At 38.8% G+C, this 19,043-nt stretch overlaps 1 protein-coding gene across 2 annotated transcripts in view; it reads right to left on the reverse strand.

Moving 5' to 3' along the window:
- GMDS (GDP-mannose 4,6-dehydratase) overlaps nt 1-19,043 on the reverse strand; it is a 539,856-nt gene that overhangs the window by 111,166 nt on the left and 409,647 nt on the right. For both annotated transcript variants that reach the window (XM_075921351.1, XM_075921350.1), the window contains exon 8: nt 521-639. In XM_075921351.1, coding sequence (XP_075777466.1) covers nt 521-639 — 119 coding nt within the window. The remainder of the gene's footprint in view (nt 1-520; nt 640-19,043) is intronic.

Genomic DNA, 19,043 nt, shown 5'->3' on the forward strand with positions numbered 1-19,043 from the left:
AACTGGCAGAATCTGAGAAGGTGGCAGAAGCAGCAGTTTCTGCTTCAGTGTTGGTGATGAGGAGAAAGCGCACCAACCATAATATAGGTCTCAAACATCTATCCCCGTGGAGCCACTGCAGAAGGGTTTAGCATTCTAATGTCAGCCAAGGAAGTCAGTCCTCCCAGAACTACGGAGAGCAACGGTGCTTGGGAGTTGAGGGGCAGGAGATGGGATTTATAGTGGAAATATGAACAGCCTATAAGAATGCAGAGATGAGATCCCTAACAAACTACCCCACTTGGGGTGGCTGAAATTCTGCAAGATTTGGTTTTGGTGGAGTGGTGGGTAATGAAGCTATATCCTGCGGTTGGATAGAGTGAGAGTGTCAGTGATTCACATCCAGAGACCTTGTGTTATAAACACAGAAAGTGAAAAAGAATACAAAAGAAATATTGCTATGTAATGACAAAATCAAAACCACATGTCAATAGCTTATAGGGTTCTGAACCCATTGCTGCTAGCTCTTATTCAGACTTACACAATGGTTTTTCCAATGTGTTTAAATGACTTCTCCACAAATTCACGGACACTGTGGACCTCCCCGGTAGCTATGACAAAGTCCTCTGGCTCATCCGTTTGCAACATCAGCCACATAGCCTGCAGAAAGATAAACAAATCCAGATTAAGTGCACCTGTAGCTTGGCCTTTTGGTACATGATATTGTATTACCACACTTTGATTTGCAGATAACCAAATACAAGTATTCATCCAACTAGGGAAATTAGCACTTTTTGACATGGGGCTATTAACTAGTTAGCACAATTTTTATAAGCGACTAATAGGAATTATTTCACATTGCAGAAAAATGTCTGTAATATACTTGATTTTCTCTTTGTTTCACTCCAGGGGTTTCTGTGGCAAATATTTTAAATCAAGTCTAAGTGTTAAAAAAAATAGACAGTCATGGTTAGGAGTAGGAATCAATTTATTTTAAACCTTAAAATATCCCCTTCCATTTTAAACCATTCACATGTAAGGGCTGTTAACAGTAGGGCAATGTAGAACTGTCTATTTTGGTCAAATGCGCTATTGATTATTTTTAACTAGATTTACCCCAAATAAATACAGGACAGAGGACAACAAAAAATCAATGATTAGTATTTTCACAGTGCATTATTTCAAATTCAGCTATGTCTCCTGTGTTTACCACATCTGGAGGATGCATTTGAAGGTGTGTCAAGCAAAATTTCCCTTTTCAATGCATGAAAATACTAATGGATAACTTAGACAAACACTTAAGATTCTCGAAGAGTGAAGGTTGGGCAAAGATTAAAATAGTGACCCAAATCAGGATGATTCCTAAATTACAATTTCACAGATTATTACTATTATTATTTATGTTACATTTGTGCCTAGAGCAACGGTGGGCAATAATTTTTGATGCCAGGGGGGAGGGGGGAGGAGGGAGGGGCGGAGGACACTCCAAGAATTTGGAAAGTAGTCTAAGGGCCACACTCATGCATATTACTGGAGGAGGTGCAGGGACTGGGATGGAGGTTGGGTTCAGAAGGGAGCTTGCATTAAGGGACTGGGTGCAGGAGAGGATGTGGGGTCTGGGAGGGAATTTGGATGAAGGAGGCAGTTGTGACCCATGTTAGCGGATTAGGGTTCAGAGGTTTGGGCTGTGACCTGGGAAAAGAGACTAAGGTTCAGGAGGAGGTGGAAGGGTTTGGGCTGTGGCCTAGGGCAGGAGAGAGTTGTGACTTGGGGCGGGGTTTGGGTTCAGGGGTAGAGGATTTGAGCTATGACATGGGGCAGGGAATTTGGGTGCAGGATCAGGAAGGGGATATGGGTGCAGGAAGGGGGCAGAGGTTTTGGGTTATGTGGGGTCGTGGGGCAAAGGGCTGGGGTGCCAGAGGCTCCCAGCCAGCACCCTTCTCAAGTAAGCTCTCTGCCTGTCGCACCCCCACATTGGCTGCAGCGGCCTCAGCTATGAGCCTGAGGGGAGGGAGTTTCCCAAACTGCCTGTTGACAACAGGTGGCTCCCATTGGCTAGAAACTGGCCAATGGCATTGTGCTGGGGGCGGGAGCAGCGCATGAACCCTCTCCTCCCTTCCCCAGGCTCACAGCTGTTCAAACAGCCTTGCAACAAACCATTTTTCAGCAGCATGCAGGCAGGCATGTGGGGCGGAGGCAGGCAGGGAGTCTGTGCACCAGATCTGGTGGCTTGGACGGCCAGATCCAGCCCATGGAGGGTATTTTGCCCAGGTATTTTGCCTAGAGGGCTTAGAGGAGGTTTTGCAGCTTCATTGTACTCATTGTACAAACATATAATAAAAGATGGGAGGGGAAACAGAAGCACACTGGGGTAAACTCATTTCTGCCTCATGTCATACATCCAGTCAAGGTCAGTAGTAAAACCCAGGTCTACTTCTTACACCCAATCCAGTGCCCTATCCATGAGACCACACTGCCACCCAGAAACTATAGATGGAAGAAAAAAATAAAATTATCACTTTAGGTCAAAATGATGGAAATGCTTTATTGCCTTAAGTTAGAAATAGGGTGCAATCTATACGCATCATGGCCTTCATTTAAAAATCAGTATGCAAAAGCAAAATAATTAATCTCTTTCTCCATATGGTACAAGGAATCGCTATCTTCTTATAGTGTAATCCACAATGCTATTTGAACTGACCTCTTTGCATCAGATTTAAAGAAAACAATTTCAGTAGGTCCCTAGATGCTAGTGGATACTCTGCAAATCAGATTAATAAAAGCTGTGGGACAGCTCCATTTCTCTCAGTAAATACCACCTGAAAAGTTCCATTCTCCTCCCACCCTTAGTAAATCAGTGTCACAGGCAAAGCAAGAAGATATATTCCCTTGAAATTATTCTATTTGCAAGTCAATTTGCTTACTGGTTATTGTATATTGTATCTTTAATATTTCGGCAAGATTTTATTAACATGCTCCTTTTGTATCTTGGATGTGCAGGCAATGTTGGATTTCGGGCACCTACTGAGTATGTCCTTGACATTAATTGTGCTGTAGGGATGTGGTATACTGGGTGGGACAATGGCAGCAGATTTATTTTTCCTCCCCGGGGATGAGCTCTCTAGCCAATGATGCAGCAATATATGACTGACTGATGAAATTCCTTTTGCTGGCAAGAAAGGTCTGAATTCCTAGCTTTTATACTATCTGTCTCGGAACCTTTTGTTTTTTTTTTTTAAATTTACGAGCTTACAGTAAATCACTGACACCCTTTCCTTCAGGTCTCACTAGACTTGTAGGGTTCACAGCCATAACAAGCTTCAACACAACAAAAATGACTATTTCAAACACGTGGTGGTGGGGAGGAGGGAACGCAAATCCTGCAACTCTAACTCAGTCTCTGATCTCACAGACCTTTACTTACCTAAATAGTCCTACTGAAACCAATAGGAGAAGGGACACTATTTGAGCGAATAAGGGACTGTGGGATCAGTCCCTTAGCCCCCATTCAATCAGTCAAAATTCACATATTCCCTTCAAATTACTGTATTTGCAAGTCAATTTGCTTCCTGGTTATTGTATTTTATATCTGTAATATTTGTTTAATATTTGCCTTCAATGGGACTTTTACAGGAGTAAATAATTGAAGATATGGGCTGTGTCATGTGGGGATTTTAAAGCAATTTTTTATGCTTTAACAACACAAATATTTCAATTTTCACACATTTATTATAGTAGAATTTTCATATTGCCAAATTAAAAACTAATGCCAACCCCTCCTCCCCCCAAACCATTCAATACACTGTCAGGAATTCATGTAGCTGTAGGGCTGAAGAATAAAATCACCATTTTAATAAATTCTATGTACCAATGTGACATTATATAACCTTATGAATTACAGACCAATTTTTATTAAAGAGGTTTTATAAATGAAACCGTATTAATCACTTTTAGATGAATTTGTTAGTAGCCTGTTAAGAATTTCCTTTGAAGAATCTGTGATTGTAATTCCTTTTTAATACTCTGTAACAAAAGTGACTCCATACAGTAACTGAAACCTCATTACAAACTTTGTACTGCCTTAACTCTGGGTGTGTGTCATTTACAAGTGTGACTGTGGGTATGTGTGCAATGGGATCAGTTCCGGAAGTCAGCTGATCTCAGTGACCACCTTGATGGCTGAAGAACAATGCAAGTGATCCCTGCAAAAGAACCCTCCCAAGAAAGAGAAGTAAGAAAGCCCCATCAAGAAAAAGATTAAAGTCGCATCTGCCACTAACTGATGACTCATCATCATTAAATCTATGGACTAAAACATATAACAAGAAGATGGGGGGAAACTATAGGATTAGGTTTTCAGGTTCTACTATCACCCTCCAAGAGCAATGGTGCACACTTACAAGACCCGGCTCCCCTTCTCGTATCTAGACCACCTGGTCAGTGGACTAGCATGAGCAACTGAAGCTGGTAATCATATCCCATTTGCTGAACTGTATGTATGAATGTGTGTATGTATTATGTAGGGAGGTAAGTTGATCAACTGATAAGCAAAAGCTTAATGGATAGTTGACACACTAGTTGACTAATTGCTTTCTCTCCCCCCGCCCCCCGGCTGCCTTTATCAGAGAGAGTCCCCTCTGGGGATCTTGTACATTTCAAAACAGAAGCACAGCATGGAGCCTGGGGCCAGCATGCCAGGCTCCACCTGGCGTTTCAATCTTTGAAATGCACAAGGGCTCCTGCTGGGGCCCTTGTACATTTCAAAGGCGGAAAGCCAGGCGGCACTTCTGCCTTTGAAATGTAGCAACGGCACGGTAGGCTCTTGCTACATTTCAAAGCAGAAACACCCTTATCAACAAATCAAATAGTTGATGGAAATTCCGTCAACTATTTGATTAGTTGATTAATCTCATTTTAACATGGGTTATTTAATTATTGGTTATTTTAGTAGCGAGGGACAGTAACTGAATTCTCTGTTCACAATAAACTCAGCATATTGCCTTATCCCCCATACAAGATTCTACTAGTTCTAGTCTACTAAGTGCAACATAGTCACTGTTATTTTTGTGTGATACTTAAATGCATTTAAACTTCACTAAGAAAGCTACATATATATATAGATAGATAAGATAGATACACACACACACACACACACACACACACGCATTTCTCCCCCCTCGCTCCAAAATACCTGATGCTATATTGATTGGGTTTTTTGTTTTTAATTTGGCAACTTGTATATTGTCTCTCTTTATCGCTCTTCCTACTAGAATCTTTGGGCTTTGCTTTGTCATGTTTTCTACCATTTCAAAGAACAAGAAAATATTAGGCTTTAGTACATTTCTAAAGGGTCAGACTTGCAATGATCAAACAACACAGATGCCGTTAAACTAAAAGTAACGTCTCCCTGAATTTCTACTAGGAATAATGATTATTCGAAAATTCATCGCTGTTTGTCCTTTTGTTTTCTTTGGCATTCAGCCCATCAATCAAATGAAAAGTAACATTCAAATAATTATGAAAAAAATACTTGAATGTTTTAGCAAGGAGGTAAAGCTCTGTTCATCTAAACATGTCTGCATGTAGGCATTTAAGAAATAAAGATAAAGTGGGCAGAAAATACTGCTGTTACATATCTGTAGCCAATCAGAAATCTGAATACAAGTAGTAGCTACACACTTTCCCTACAGTATGTACCAGGAACATGCTCTTTTTTCATTATACTATCAGAGAAGCTTGAGCTATCAGTTTCTAGATATTTCCCATAAGAGATCATATTGTACTACACTCCAGGCAGAGAACAAGAGGAAGGAGGGAGAGGGCATATGCAGCTCCAGATTTAATTGTCATTACTGAATGGTTTACTCGTTTTAACAGAGGGGAAAAGCTTTGTTTAAATTTCCACTGAGCATAATTAATGGTTATTGACTGGTAAATGAAGAACAGGTGACACTCTGAATTAGAAGATAAATGATCTTGTGTTCTAGCGCAATAATGGCTTAGTAATTGCTACAAAGCTGCAGCCTAGCGCACCCCATCATAATGCTAGATCATGTCCAGAACACAAAGGCCTCTGTGTGAAAAGTATTCAGCCGTTCACCTCCTTATACAGCTGCACAGTGATTTGGTCCATTTATTCTCTGATGGACTGCACAACTGAGGCAAAAGTTCACCAAATCTCACCTTCCTGTTCACATGCTGAACCACATGACCCATGACATGGCTGGGCTGTAATCTGTGATAAAATCATTGCCCAGCTCTGGGTTTGGCTATCTTTTAACCATCATGAGGGTCACATATTTTAGGAATTTTTGTGAAGTGGAAAGAGGAGTTTTGGTTTTCCTAACTTTCTCAATAGGAATTATATATAAGTGACTTTCAGTCGGCCCATTAGGAATATGACAATACATATTTAAAACTCTTTTGTTACTTTCTAGATGGATTTGATTACAAAATGTAGTTAATACTGAAGAGGAGAAGAAAACTATTACTAAAACGATCTAGCTCTAGCTCTCTCCAAATCACATTGTTCCGTGAATGGTAAATGCACAAAACATATCTGTCATATTTCAACTCATTTTGTATCTGTGACAGTGTCTCTGAAGCTTGAAAGGCAACACTATGTCATTTATGGTTAAAGATAGAAAACTCACTGTAGAAGAATACATAGCAAGTTTAACATGCAGATGCACTTTTTTGATTATGTGAAGTAGGTATCTGTTCTGCAAATCTCAACTACAACTGCTGCCAATTTTTTTTTTAAATCATATATAAAAAATTCCCTCCAGGTGAGGAACTCTAATTTAAAGCAACACTTCTAAACCTAAGCCAGTTTTGTTCCAAGCCAAACCTATTTAGAAGTCTCCTGCCCAGTGTTGTTCACACCTGGATTAGTGAAGGGGAAAACCTGACCTGGACTATCACAGCCAATACATACTAATTCCGCACATGCCTCTCATTTAGGATTGTGATGTGTGTGTTTGTCTTGAGAATCTGTAGTCAGCTGTAGCTGCGCCTCACCATTAAATTCCAGTCCAGCATCCCAGCCAGAAAACATTAACTGTGCTGTCATCCATGAATAACAAGACTTGTTAATCAAAGCTATGTTTAACTATATTTATTTTATTCCTTTCTTTAAATCATCCACTCCTTCACTGGTGGCAATGAGCACAGTATATTGCTAGAAATCTGCTTAATTAGGGATCTGTCTGTTTAAGAAGAAAAAACCCCCACAAATATAAACCTCAAATGTGCCTATAGTTTAAATGACAACAGGTGATTTCTTCTGCAGAAATAAAATGCTAATTGTTGATTTGTCCGCAAAACGAACAAAGGTTTTTTAGTGCTTTATGTGGTGGCAAGTCCTAAATTTTAACAAGATGTCTAAATGGAGACAGACAGATGTGTGTTACACATAAAATATAGCTACCAGTGATTCTGACATTTATTTTTGTACACCACTGCTACAGAACATCTGCATCACATGAAGTCACATTTCTGTGTACCATATACAGCCTGGCAACAAAATGAAAAACATGTTCTAACCACACATGAAATGTACTTACTACAGGAGCATGGGGCTGATGAAAAATGCATCACGCTTATGGTACAGAGACAGACACACTGACTGGTGGATGTCTAGTTTTATTTATTTTTTCTGTGTGTGGAGGGCACAGGTTACCTCAAGGCTGCCAAAAATTAGGAAATAATTTGTGACTCAGGCAAAAACCATCACTAGTCAGAGAGACTCAAGAGTACATTGGTGTTATTTATAGCAATTCTGTTTTTATCATCTTGCGTACTCCATGGTCTAGAAGCGGACAAAGGAATTCAGTGGATTGAACAAGGCACTATCTGGTGATTTAGAGTTAGCTACTTGCTCGGGTAACCACTGAGCAACATAACTGATTATTCTGAAATCAAGTGTGAGAAGGCTTGACAAGGGTTGCATAGTGAGATGGAAGGCAAGTATCCTGTGTCCCCAATGGGGCAGCCAAGGCACTGGCACAAGGACAGTTCCTGTACTCACAGCCACAGTGAGCAACTATTTCTTCTGTGTTACAATTGACCCACCTCCCTCACTAGTCTGTGCTGTCCCATGGAGGGGGTCAGCAACCTTGGGGGAATATAGGCATATAGGAATATATTCCCTGCACCTTGTCTGCTTGGGAAGGTATCATGCCCTCCTCTGACTCAATTCCTGTCTGAGCTACCCATAATGTTAAGTGGCTCCTTGCCATTGTCTGCTAAATCCAGTGGCTAAATGGCATAATTGGCCCTTTTATGAAAGAACCCAGACTAGTAGTTGTGGTTTCTGAAACCATTAGAATAATGTATATCAGTGACTGCTTATTAGAAAGAAACTTACAATGAGAAACTGGGATTAAAGGCTAATATTTGCTTCTTGGGTTCTCTGACAGCTTCAGTTTTGGATCTAAATTGAAATAACACCTCTTTTATTTATTTACTTCAGAGAGGGTAAAAGGATATATTACTGGACTGTTTACACCACACTGTAAAAAGTATAGGTGTGTACTAAATATACAAACAGTATGCATGAAAGCACACTGAATAAAGAGAGACATTCATACATAAACATTCTGTATGCCAGAGAAAATAGCTTAATATATAGATAGTGTAACAATACATTCGGAAACACAAATGGCTGAAAAACATTAATGAAGCTCAATTACAATAGAAAATGCTTTGTGAGTCTAACTATAAGCTAGAATAACAAGAAGTCTGGTGGTGCTTTAAAGATGAAACATTTATTGGAGTATTAGGGCATAAGCTTTCTGATTGAGCTACAACTCAGATGCTTGAAGAGAAAATAAAAGAAAAAAGGAAAGGATACAGAGGTGGGAGTGACATTGTTGCTAATTAAATCAGAGTGGATGTTGCTTATCTCTCTATATATAAACTATAAACTGAGTCCATCCTAATTCCAATTCTGCGGTCCTTACTACAATGGGAGTTCTGACAAAGCATGGATAACGTCACTTGGCCTACTATTAATTCTGGTCATTGACAATGTTATTTGGACAAGACACATATATCAGAAAAACTCCAAATTACAAGTATATTCTGCCTATTATATCAAAGAAAACAGCAGTGATGTGCTGGCAATATTTTAACAAGGGACTTGTTAAAATAAAAAGTTCCCTTTTGCTTGTGCTATTAGGGCTATAGGAGCATATAGACGATCTAGTCATTTTGATTCCTATCGAAAGAAAAATAGTTTAGTGTAATCACAATTGAGAAAGAAGGCAACACACCCATACTAACATGCAGTATCCTAGAAACAGTGCTAGTTTGTTCTTGAGGGATGTACTAACCATGCTGGAAGTACAGAACAATGTTCAATCCCAGAGCACCAAAGGGGAGGTGCTCTAAGTCATAACCAAACACTGTATTTTGGGTATCAAACATGAAGCAACTAATTTTGGTAAAGTGCTGATTACGTCACACTTGGAAGATTAAATTCTTCTACCGTGGCTCAACTGGAGTGTGTAAAGTCACCAGCCATTCTTGAAAATTTAGGCCATTCTCTTTTACACAAAGTAGTTCCCTAGTTCTGTGAATACAGCACTTTTCATGAGTGCTACATTTTCTATAAGTTTTCATGAATTTTACTTGCCAATCTAATGTAAGTAGTTGAAATATATTTAGCCCAGCCTAAATCATTGTTTCTGGGCTTCTTTCCCTTCAATGTAATGCTGAACAAAGATATCCATGTTTGATTACAACTTTCCCCCTTTTCACTGCATATTATAATCAGTGATTACAATTTAGTGCTTATGTAATCACAGTTATTTTCACAATGCACAAGTGAGGACACAAACCATGGATTGTGGTATCACTAACCAGAGAAGGAAGGAAGGAAGGTGGAAGGAAGGAAAAGGCAGAAAGATTCAAGACAAATTTTCTATTGAGGAAAAAAACCCAGTACTTAATAGAATGGGAAATGAAATACAAAATAATGTCTAACACAATTTTTATAGATTTTGATGCCTTTTTCCTTAGAGTCTACCAAGGAAGCTCTCTAAGACCTCGTGTCTTGCCATGTTTTGCAGAGGCTCACAAAGTTACAACCAACAAATTGTCACAGAAGCAGTTTAAAACATTTTTCAGTGCTGTACCCGAGCCATAAAGTTGGGATCCAGATGTGAACTTTCTCAAAGTTCAATGATGTTCAGATACATGGTTTTAGTTCAGGTCCTTTTCTATTTTTCTAAGTCCAAAGAGAACAGGCGAGATATTTAGAGACAATAAATGCAACAATTCTGAAGTTGCTAAAATAATAAAATATTTGATAATCTTTGTGGAACATCTTGAATGAAAACAATATCAATGTCTAATGCAACAAAAGCCCTCACACCAGTAGGAAATATTAGGAAACACTGTATAATTTCTCTTGTAAAGTAGATATTCCAATTGTTTTACAACTCTCAGTAAATACTCATGAGACACAAGGCAGTATTATTAATAAAAACCACAAGCAGCATAATCCAGATACACTTTAAAGGTCAAGTTCTGAATAACCTTCCTTGTCTAGTGCAACACAAACACTTTTCACATTCATTTTAGGTAAATGCACAATGCTTTTATTGTGTTGCCAAACACTAAATTAGCATGGTTGGTTGGTGTTTGATTTTGTGTTAGTTTTTTTTGCTTGTGTCAATGAGTGTCAAAATACTGTTCTTTTAATACATGAAAGTATTTGTCTAATTCTAAATCTTTATTAATCTTTATATGACAGCCAAAGGCAAAATAAAACAGTGAAGTTGCTTGTTGAGAAATCTCACTGAATGAAAATTAAGAAAGCTTTTAATGTATTTGATTTTTTCTGCCAAAAAACCTGAACATATCTTTTAAAGTCCACAATTAATTATTTACATTTCAAGCGGTGAAATTGTAAGTGATGTGTGAGACATGGAATACAATTTCAATGAAAGTTTACAGAGAAGATGCAAATAAGGTAAGTTTCTTTTCATTTTTTCTTTCTGAGATCATGAACATTAATTTAAAAAGTGTTTAAAAACCTGATATTTTTAAAAATTAAAATCCAAACTACTACATAGAAATTTCAGAGTGTGCTGAGGCAGATGACAGACCATTTTAAATCATCAATAGACAGATAAGCCCAAAGGTAATATTCCTTATTAAATTATTCCTTCATGCACCAATTACTGAAAGCACTCAACTGTTTTCCATCATGCATGTTTATCTTTGCTATGCAAAAAATATAAAGCAAGTATAAGTTTCCCAGGCTCCACCTAGTATATACTTCTAAAAAGACATTTAACCCAATTTCTCTTTTTTTCTTCCAAAATTAATTTTCACTGCTATTTTTACATCAATGGAAGACAAAATAGCTCAAAGAAGCAGACTTCATTTCACAGGATTACTCACCACAAAAATAAAGGGTTGTACCTAGGTTGTGGTCAGGGTTGAGCTGTCTTAGGGATCAATGCCAAGAAAGGACTACTCAAGGCCATCATTTTACCACAAGAAATCAGACTAGACTTTCAAGTCAAGTGCTGGCTTGTTTCTCTAACAACTCGGTCAGATCAAAAATAATAATCACAATGCAGGGACTGATTGCAAAAGCTTATGATGCAACATTTGGCTGCAAAAACATTCAGGTTTCCATTTATAATGCTTCTGTGTTGCATCTGACGAAGTGGGTCTTTGCCCACGAAAGCTTATGCTCCTACACTTCAGTTAGTCTATAAGGTGCCACAGGACTCCTCGTCGCTTTTGTGTTTCTGAAGTCAATCGGACTACAATTATGTTTCAAATCTATCATATGCTCAACATGCTTTGCTCAGGGACAGCGAGGCAGCACAGTCCATGGGTCAAAATACCTAGGTTCTGTTCATGGCTCTGCTGTTGACCTGCTCTATGACCTTGGGCAAATTTCTTTTCTCTGCATCTGTTTCCCTTGCCACCATTTGTAACTGGGATTGTAAATCCCTTTAGCTAGGGATGGCTTCTCATTATGTGTTTTGTACTGTGTGCATCACAGATACACCTTGATCTTAGATTTGTGTGTGTATACAGTAATGACACCAGCAACAGTACCACTGCACTCTGTAGCTTGCAGGATCTCTCTGTTAGAGCTCTGACATGTATAGATTGGCTAAGAGATAAGTAACTGAAGGAGCTGATAAAAGTTGACTTATGTGAAGGCCACACATCAGAGGTTCTTAAATTGTGTGTCAGGACCCCAAAGTGAGCTGGTGAACCCATTTTAATGGTGTCATCACGGTAGGCTTAGATTTGCTGGGGCGTGGGGCTGATGGTTTCAGCGCTAGGCAACGGAGCTCAGGTTACAGGCCCTTGCCTGGGGCTGAAGCCCTTAGGCTGTTGAATAATCTAGGTCAAAGGCATTGGAGGGAGTCATAATACTTGGGCTGTTTAAAGCAACAGTGGACAAAGCCTTAGAATGTACTTTACAGAACAATTTTGCACTGCCAGTGAGCTAGAATGAAAGTATCCTAATTAGGCTGCCCAAGCAAACCTGCATTGCCACTCCCCTTGCTGTACTTATTCTGTGCTTTCAATCTCTCTGGCTGTCTTTCAGCCATTTTTTTCAAATACGGTGATTGTACTTGCAACTCTATTAGCATTAATAACAACAATTATTAATTACACCAGATGCCAAAGCAGTGCTTTCCAACTGTGTCAATAAACTGGAGATACAGCTACTTTTCATCAGCTATAGGCACAGAGGAATATAAAGTTTTATTCATTTTGTTCCCAGCAATAAATACAGAACTGGCGTTTCTGATAAACCCTTTAAGAAACAGCATGTGTTCTTTTATACACTATGGAAGCATTTCTATTTAAGCCACGGACTTTGTGGGTGTGAGACTGTAAACACATCCACTTACCCAAAACAAAATTAAAATGTGTCTTCGATTAGAGTCAGGAGAGCTGTTACTAAAAATGCAAACCATATGAAGTTCTGTGTTCTTGTTTGGTATCTGTCTTGGTATAACACATATATTTCCACATGCCTAGATGAAGTGGTGACAAGTGTTTTACTACATTATCACAGAATAACCCAGCAGCATTACCACACTACAACTTACACTTGTAATAAATCTGTGTGTCGCATACACATCGACAAGAATCATCAGCTCTACCACACACAGACATCAACAGGGATAGAACTTGGATTTCAGCTCCTTAGATATTGGCCCTTATCACCAGAGCTAAAAAAGAAACTTCAATGGCTATACCGGCAAGGACTAAAGCTTGTCTCTTCTGTAGGCCAGCAACTAGAGAGCGACATTCTCACATACATGCTTGGCTAGGTCTGACATTTTACTGCCTGCTAGAGAACAATGGGAGCACACCTAGGAATCATAACAGGCCGTTAGAGATTTAACACTTCTGCGTAATTATCATCCATTTAATTATATGGTTGCTATCATTTCTGTAATGCCAATCCTTTCTTTCCCCCCAGAGTTTTATAACTCAATTATTTAAATGTACTCTAATATGGAATTCAATTATAATATCTCAACTCCGATGTGAATACCGCCATCGATTTTATCTTCTATCGCATTCTGATTGTTGGATTTGTTTTACCTTATTTATTCATTTTGGTTTGGTTTAAGCAAATGACGAAGAGCCAGATTCTTTAGGGTCCTAAATTCAGCAGTGGTGATTATTGTCCCTATGGTTTTGAACAAGACATTTATCCTCAGTTCTCCTGCTCCTCTATCTGTAAAATGGAAACTATGATATTTGAATGACTGGAATGGTCAGAATTGTATTGGCTGTAAAGGCATTTTAAAATTAAACGTACTAAGTGAGATATAACTGTTGTTAGATGTATTTATGTTCATTCTTATAATGAAAAACAGGCAATTTTAAAATTGACTAGATTCTAGGTTCTTTTGGTATAAAATAGCAAATAAATCTAATTTTTAAAAGCGAATACACTAGAATCTCAGAATTATGAACACAGTCATCCACATATCTCATTTGAAACAGGAAGTATACAATGAGGCAGCAGCAGAGACAAAGAAAAATAAAGCAAATACCATACACTACTGGGTTCAATGAAAACTACTAAAGAAATAAAGGGAAAGCAGCATTTTTCTTCTGCACAATAAAGTTTCAAAGCTGTATTAAGGCAATGTTCAGTTATAAAGTTTGGAAAGAATAACCAGAATGTTTTGTTCAGAGTTACAAACATTTCAGAGTTATTAACAACCTGGATTCCTGAGGCATTTGTAACACTGAGGTTCTACTGCCCAATAATTATTTTTCAAAGGAATTTCCTACAGATTGTTGAATTACACACCTATCAGACATATGATGTCTCACATGATGGTCTGGGAGGGAATGTTTGTGACCAGATAGTTAGCTTCCCACTCCATAAGTGTATTTTCAAAAAATAAGAATGTGAATCTCTCTCTCAGCTACATACACACACAAACACTAAGAAAATTCCAGTTCTGCCTTTTGTTCAAATTTGGAGAGTGATCTGGAAAATGATTCCCAAATCTGATCCTTTTACATTTATAAATAAAAGGACTTCAGCCTGCAGACAGGCACAGGAGCTGACTGTGACCTTGCTGACATCACTATAACTCTATTGATTTCAATTGCCTTACTCAAAGGTTATGCTGCTGTGAGAAAAGCATACGGCCCATAATGCTTATTACTTTGAGCAGCCCCAATCAAGTTGGCAGGGCTGTATGTGGTAGAAAGTGGTTGCAGCATCAGGCCACATAAACCTACTTTTAAAAGCATTTGTGACAGAAGCGTAGTTATAACCAAAAGTATACATAAAACAGCCATACTGTTATTAAAAATATTGAAACTACGTATTCAGTACCTTTAGGAAAGTGGTTTTTTTCCCCCTCAGAAGAAGGCATTACAGTGAGATTAGATATATTATTTTCTTCTATGGCTCTTTTTATTTATCTATGTAGCCCACAGAAACAGATGAAAGCTGAAAACAGAGTCAGACCTCCCTTGAATTCGGCTTCTTCTAGCTGCCACCTCTTCTCAGTCCCCATGCTGACCCCCTGAGTCAAGCCAGATGGGATTGGTGGAGAGATGTCAAGGAAGTGCTGAAAAGGTGACTTGGGTCTCTGGCAGCTAGTCTGGAGCTAGTTTCTATGCAAAATCTCTGGGGGTTGCTGCTTTGCAATTTCTCAGGAATGTTTAATTCTCCTCATCCCTTTGCCGAGTCTCTCTGGAGGGGTCATGGAGGCATGTGACAACCCTGGAGGGCACTGCCTAACTAAATTAGCATGAGATAACTTTGGATTCTCTTCCAAACAAGAAAATACAGGGGAGAGAATTTCATTAAAAGCAGAAGACTAGGTGATCCAAGTTAATCCCAGCCCTGAGCTGCTGCAGAAATGTTCTGTGTTTATATTTTTACTTTACTCTCCGTTACAGAGTTCACTGACTATAATGGAAGCTGTGTTAAGTGCAGAACTTGACCTCAGTTGACCAAATCTTAGTTTCATAATAAAGACAAAAAGTGGGTTTGGCGGCTTTAAAGGGTTTCATTAGTAGCTGCTCAGTCTGTTTATGTGTTACTATGTGGAGCACAGAGATCCAATGGCAAAAGATAAACACTCAAGTACTTCGGTCTTTATATGAGCTCTTTAATCAGGAAACATGAACTCTAATATGCAGGAATACTACACTTCATACATATACATGCACAGATTTAGTATTCATTAGGAACGCAAACACTGTAAACCTCCAAACACACAGTTTATACTTAGGTACACACACGTTTATGTCCCATCAATCAGTGAAGAATAAATCATACCTCATAATCTATGAAGGAGAGTGCTGCTTTTGCTTCAGCCCACTGCCATGGTGTAATTCTAATGTCCACTGTGCAATGCAGTTTTACTCAGACAAGGATGTCTAAATAAAAGCCACATATGCCCTGCCTCAGTCCTTCAATAATGAGAAAATTGTAAGAGAAAATACTATGTTGAATACCTTCCAATAAGTTCTCTCTCTTTAGGATTAGAAAAAGTATAAACTTTTTCACTGCGACAGAGAAAGAAGTGGCATAAAAATCTATTCTTGAACTCCTAGTTAACGAACTTGCCCTGGTGGTACAGCTGGATTTTAAGACTTAGAAATTCACAGTTCAAGAGGTCCCTGATTTTTCCCATACTTGTAAATTGGGACTCTGTAATGTACTGTGATTTGAGGGCAGTAAAACATGTACTAATTTTGCTCACTGCTGTGCTCAAACTATATTATTTTAAATTGAATGATGTTTGTGGGCTCCTGAATGCATAATTTGGGATTAATGCTCCCTTTGGTAATAGGGAACAAATGATTCCCTTCTGTGAAAAACATATAGATGAGAAAATGTAAGTACAAAAGTTCATGAAGTTTACCATAGGTACAACCCGACACATTCTTCCCTCAGGAGAGAAGTATTAGTATGGTCTCCTTACTGCACAGATCTGTTGGAATCTTGGTTCCAAGCCCACAGATCTAAGGGCATCCACATGATATGCCATCTCCTCTGCATGTTGATGTAGACCTCTCTCCTACACAGATGGTTGTTGTCCCCTTTGGGCCCCAAGAGTTTGATCCTGCACAACTGAAATCAATAGGAATTTAAACACAGACTTTAATAGGACAAAGATCAGCCTCCTTGTTGTTTACTGCTCCATCCTTCTTTAGAAGGGGGATAGTCTCAGCATATTATTGTGACATGGAGCAGTATTATATTTGCAGCGGGAGGGGGCAAGGCACGAAAAACCAAAATTTCACTTCTGCACAATGAGCGCTCACCAGTTCTCCCCCCTTTCCTTAAATTAGCTTTGCTCACTGAAATCATGCACAGCCTCAGACATCTGGGCTATAATGCTGGCCTCACTGAAGATAAAGGAAGCTCTACTGTTGACTTCAGAGGAGAGAAAATTCCACTACAGTGTCCATATACAGGAGATGTCAGCGGTAAGGGCAGCTTTCCACCTATACCTTGCTTCATTACTATCATGACCCCAGGATAAACTGTTACAATGAGTTTCCAGTCAATATAGAGTGGAAAGGAGCATTTGGCACTGCGTGAGAGTTTGCATACATTTTTTAAAACAAAAGGAAAAGTGAAATATGGGATTGTTACATTTAAAGTCAGGCATCTGAAAGAAAACAGTTCAGAGTTACTGTAATCTGGTAATTGAATGACTGGCATTAAAAATTGTCTAAATACCCAATAGACTTGCAGAAATAACTCACTCTCAGCTGTTTCTATGTGAGATTTTCTCCCTGCTTTTAATGCTAATATTACACACACACACACACACACACACACACACACACACACACAATTTTAAAGCCAATGTAACTTTAAAGGCCTGACTTTAAGCCACAAGCAAGAACCCCCAAATTTATGTCTGAAGGCTTTGCTGTACCTAGGTAGAACAGTACACTAAGATACACTAAATACAAAGGGAATAGAAGATGGAATTTTAGCCTTGAGTTTAGAGCCTAAGCACTGAATTTCCCTGGTTTTTTTTTGGGGGGGGGGGCAGGCGGGGGAGAGTGATGTTTTTGGTTTGGGATCTTAAGTCAGATTGTTAATGTTATTTTACATTCTTCCTACTTAAAATTCCCCCCATAATTTCAAATGGACATGGCGTGTCTGCACTTCCTGTCTGTCCTGTAGCATTGCTGTGGCCTCTTAAGCAAATGCTATGTTTCACCTCATGCAAAAGCAGATATATGCACACTATATATAAACATGACCATATTTGTATTTCACACACATGTACCCGTAAATCAGTTTGTAATGTACTTTAGGGGATTGCTGGAAAAAGGTGCAATATAAATGTAAATCACTCTTATCATTACCAGAACTTTTGTGCCTTAACTACAACCAGAATAGACATACATCGTGAGTAAGGCTTTTGTTGCAGAACAAGAAAGGGAGGTGCCTTATTTCCAGCTCCTGCAGCAATTCAACGCCTGGAGGAGCAACAGGAAAGAAACCATGGTGACCTCTTTGAACCTATAGCAGCAGCTGCCAACTCAGCAGGAGGAACATTACCGACAGACTGCAGTGCCTACCCTTGGAAGAAGCCCGTAAGCCAGTTTTCTCCATTCTTTTCTTTCTACATCCTCTGCTCCAAAATTATACACATGGAAGAACAAGAAAGGTCTTTAAAAATATCAACAGTCAGTCTGACATTGCAATGGATAGAAAAACACATTACAATGTACAGAAAACACTATACTAGTGTTTCCAATAATCCATATGAAAAAACAAAAAATGAACAGTTGCTCCATCGAGCAAGGGCTGATTTGTGAATTAGATCAATCTATAGAAATACTTATCCTTTTGGTATATTTGTATTAGTAGGTCTTTGGACTTACACAGATTTTTGCTGTTTATTGGCTTTAGTTTTGTTCACATTTGCTAAGTTGAACAAAAAAAAAGTAAAATGTTGATCAAGCAAACGCTATTGAAAGGCAGCAAGCCATGCAGCCCAATGAAGTTCAATAATGACTCATCCCATAATGGCTCCTCCCATCTCCTTTTGGCAGAAGACAGAGGTACAAAAAGTAAATAATTTTTTCTCTTTCAGTAAGCTCAAGGCTAAGAGAATGTCAATAAAAGCAGAATAATTGACAAAGCCCTGATCCCACAAACATTTACAGATGGGTTTAACTTTAGGCATGAAAGTAGTCTCATATTTGTGTGAAAAATTAACGTGAGCGTAAACGTATGTGGGATCTGGGCCTAAGACCGAGTTCCTAAAACTGCCTCAAATTCCTCTCTCACTCCTGGAAATCCAGCATCCCAGAAATATGCCCTCATAGATCCAAACAGTAGGCTCTGATTCTGCAGATACTTGAACACATAGCACGTATACCAATAGGAGGTATCCAGCCCACTGTTTTATTAGTTAGAGAATAAAAAACCAAACCAGACTAACTCCTCCTTGGGGAATCCTCAGAACAAGACATTAGGTTTCAAAAAGCAAATGTTAACATGTAAACGATGTAGTCACCCTCCCTATCATTTATAAAACCTAAGCACTTAGAAGCAT

The sequence above is a fragment of the Pelodiscus sinensis genome, chromosome 2, assembly GCF_049634645.1.
Source record: "Pelodiscus sinensis isolate JC-2024 chromosome 2, ASM4963464v1, whole genome shotgun sequence".
Classification (NCBI taxonomy): domain Eukaryota; kingdom Metazoa; phylum Chordata; order Testudines; family Trionychidae; genus Pelodiscus; species Pelodiscus sinensis.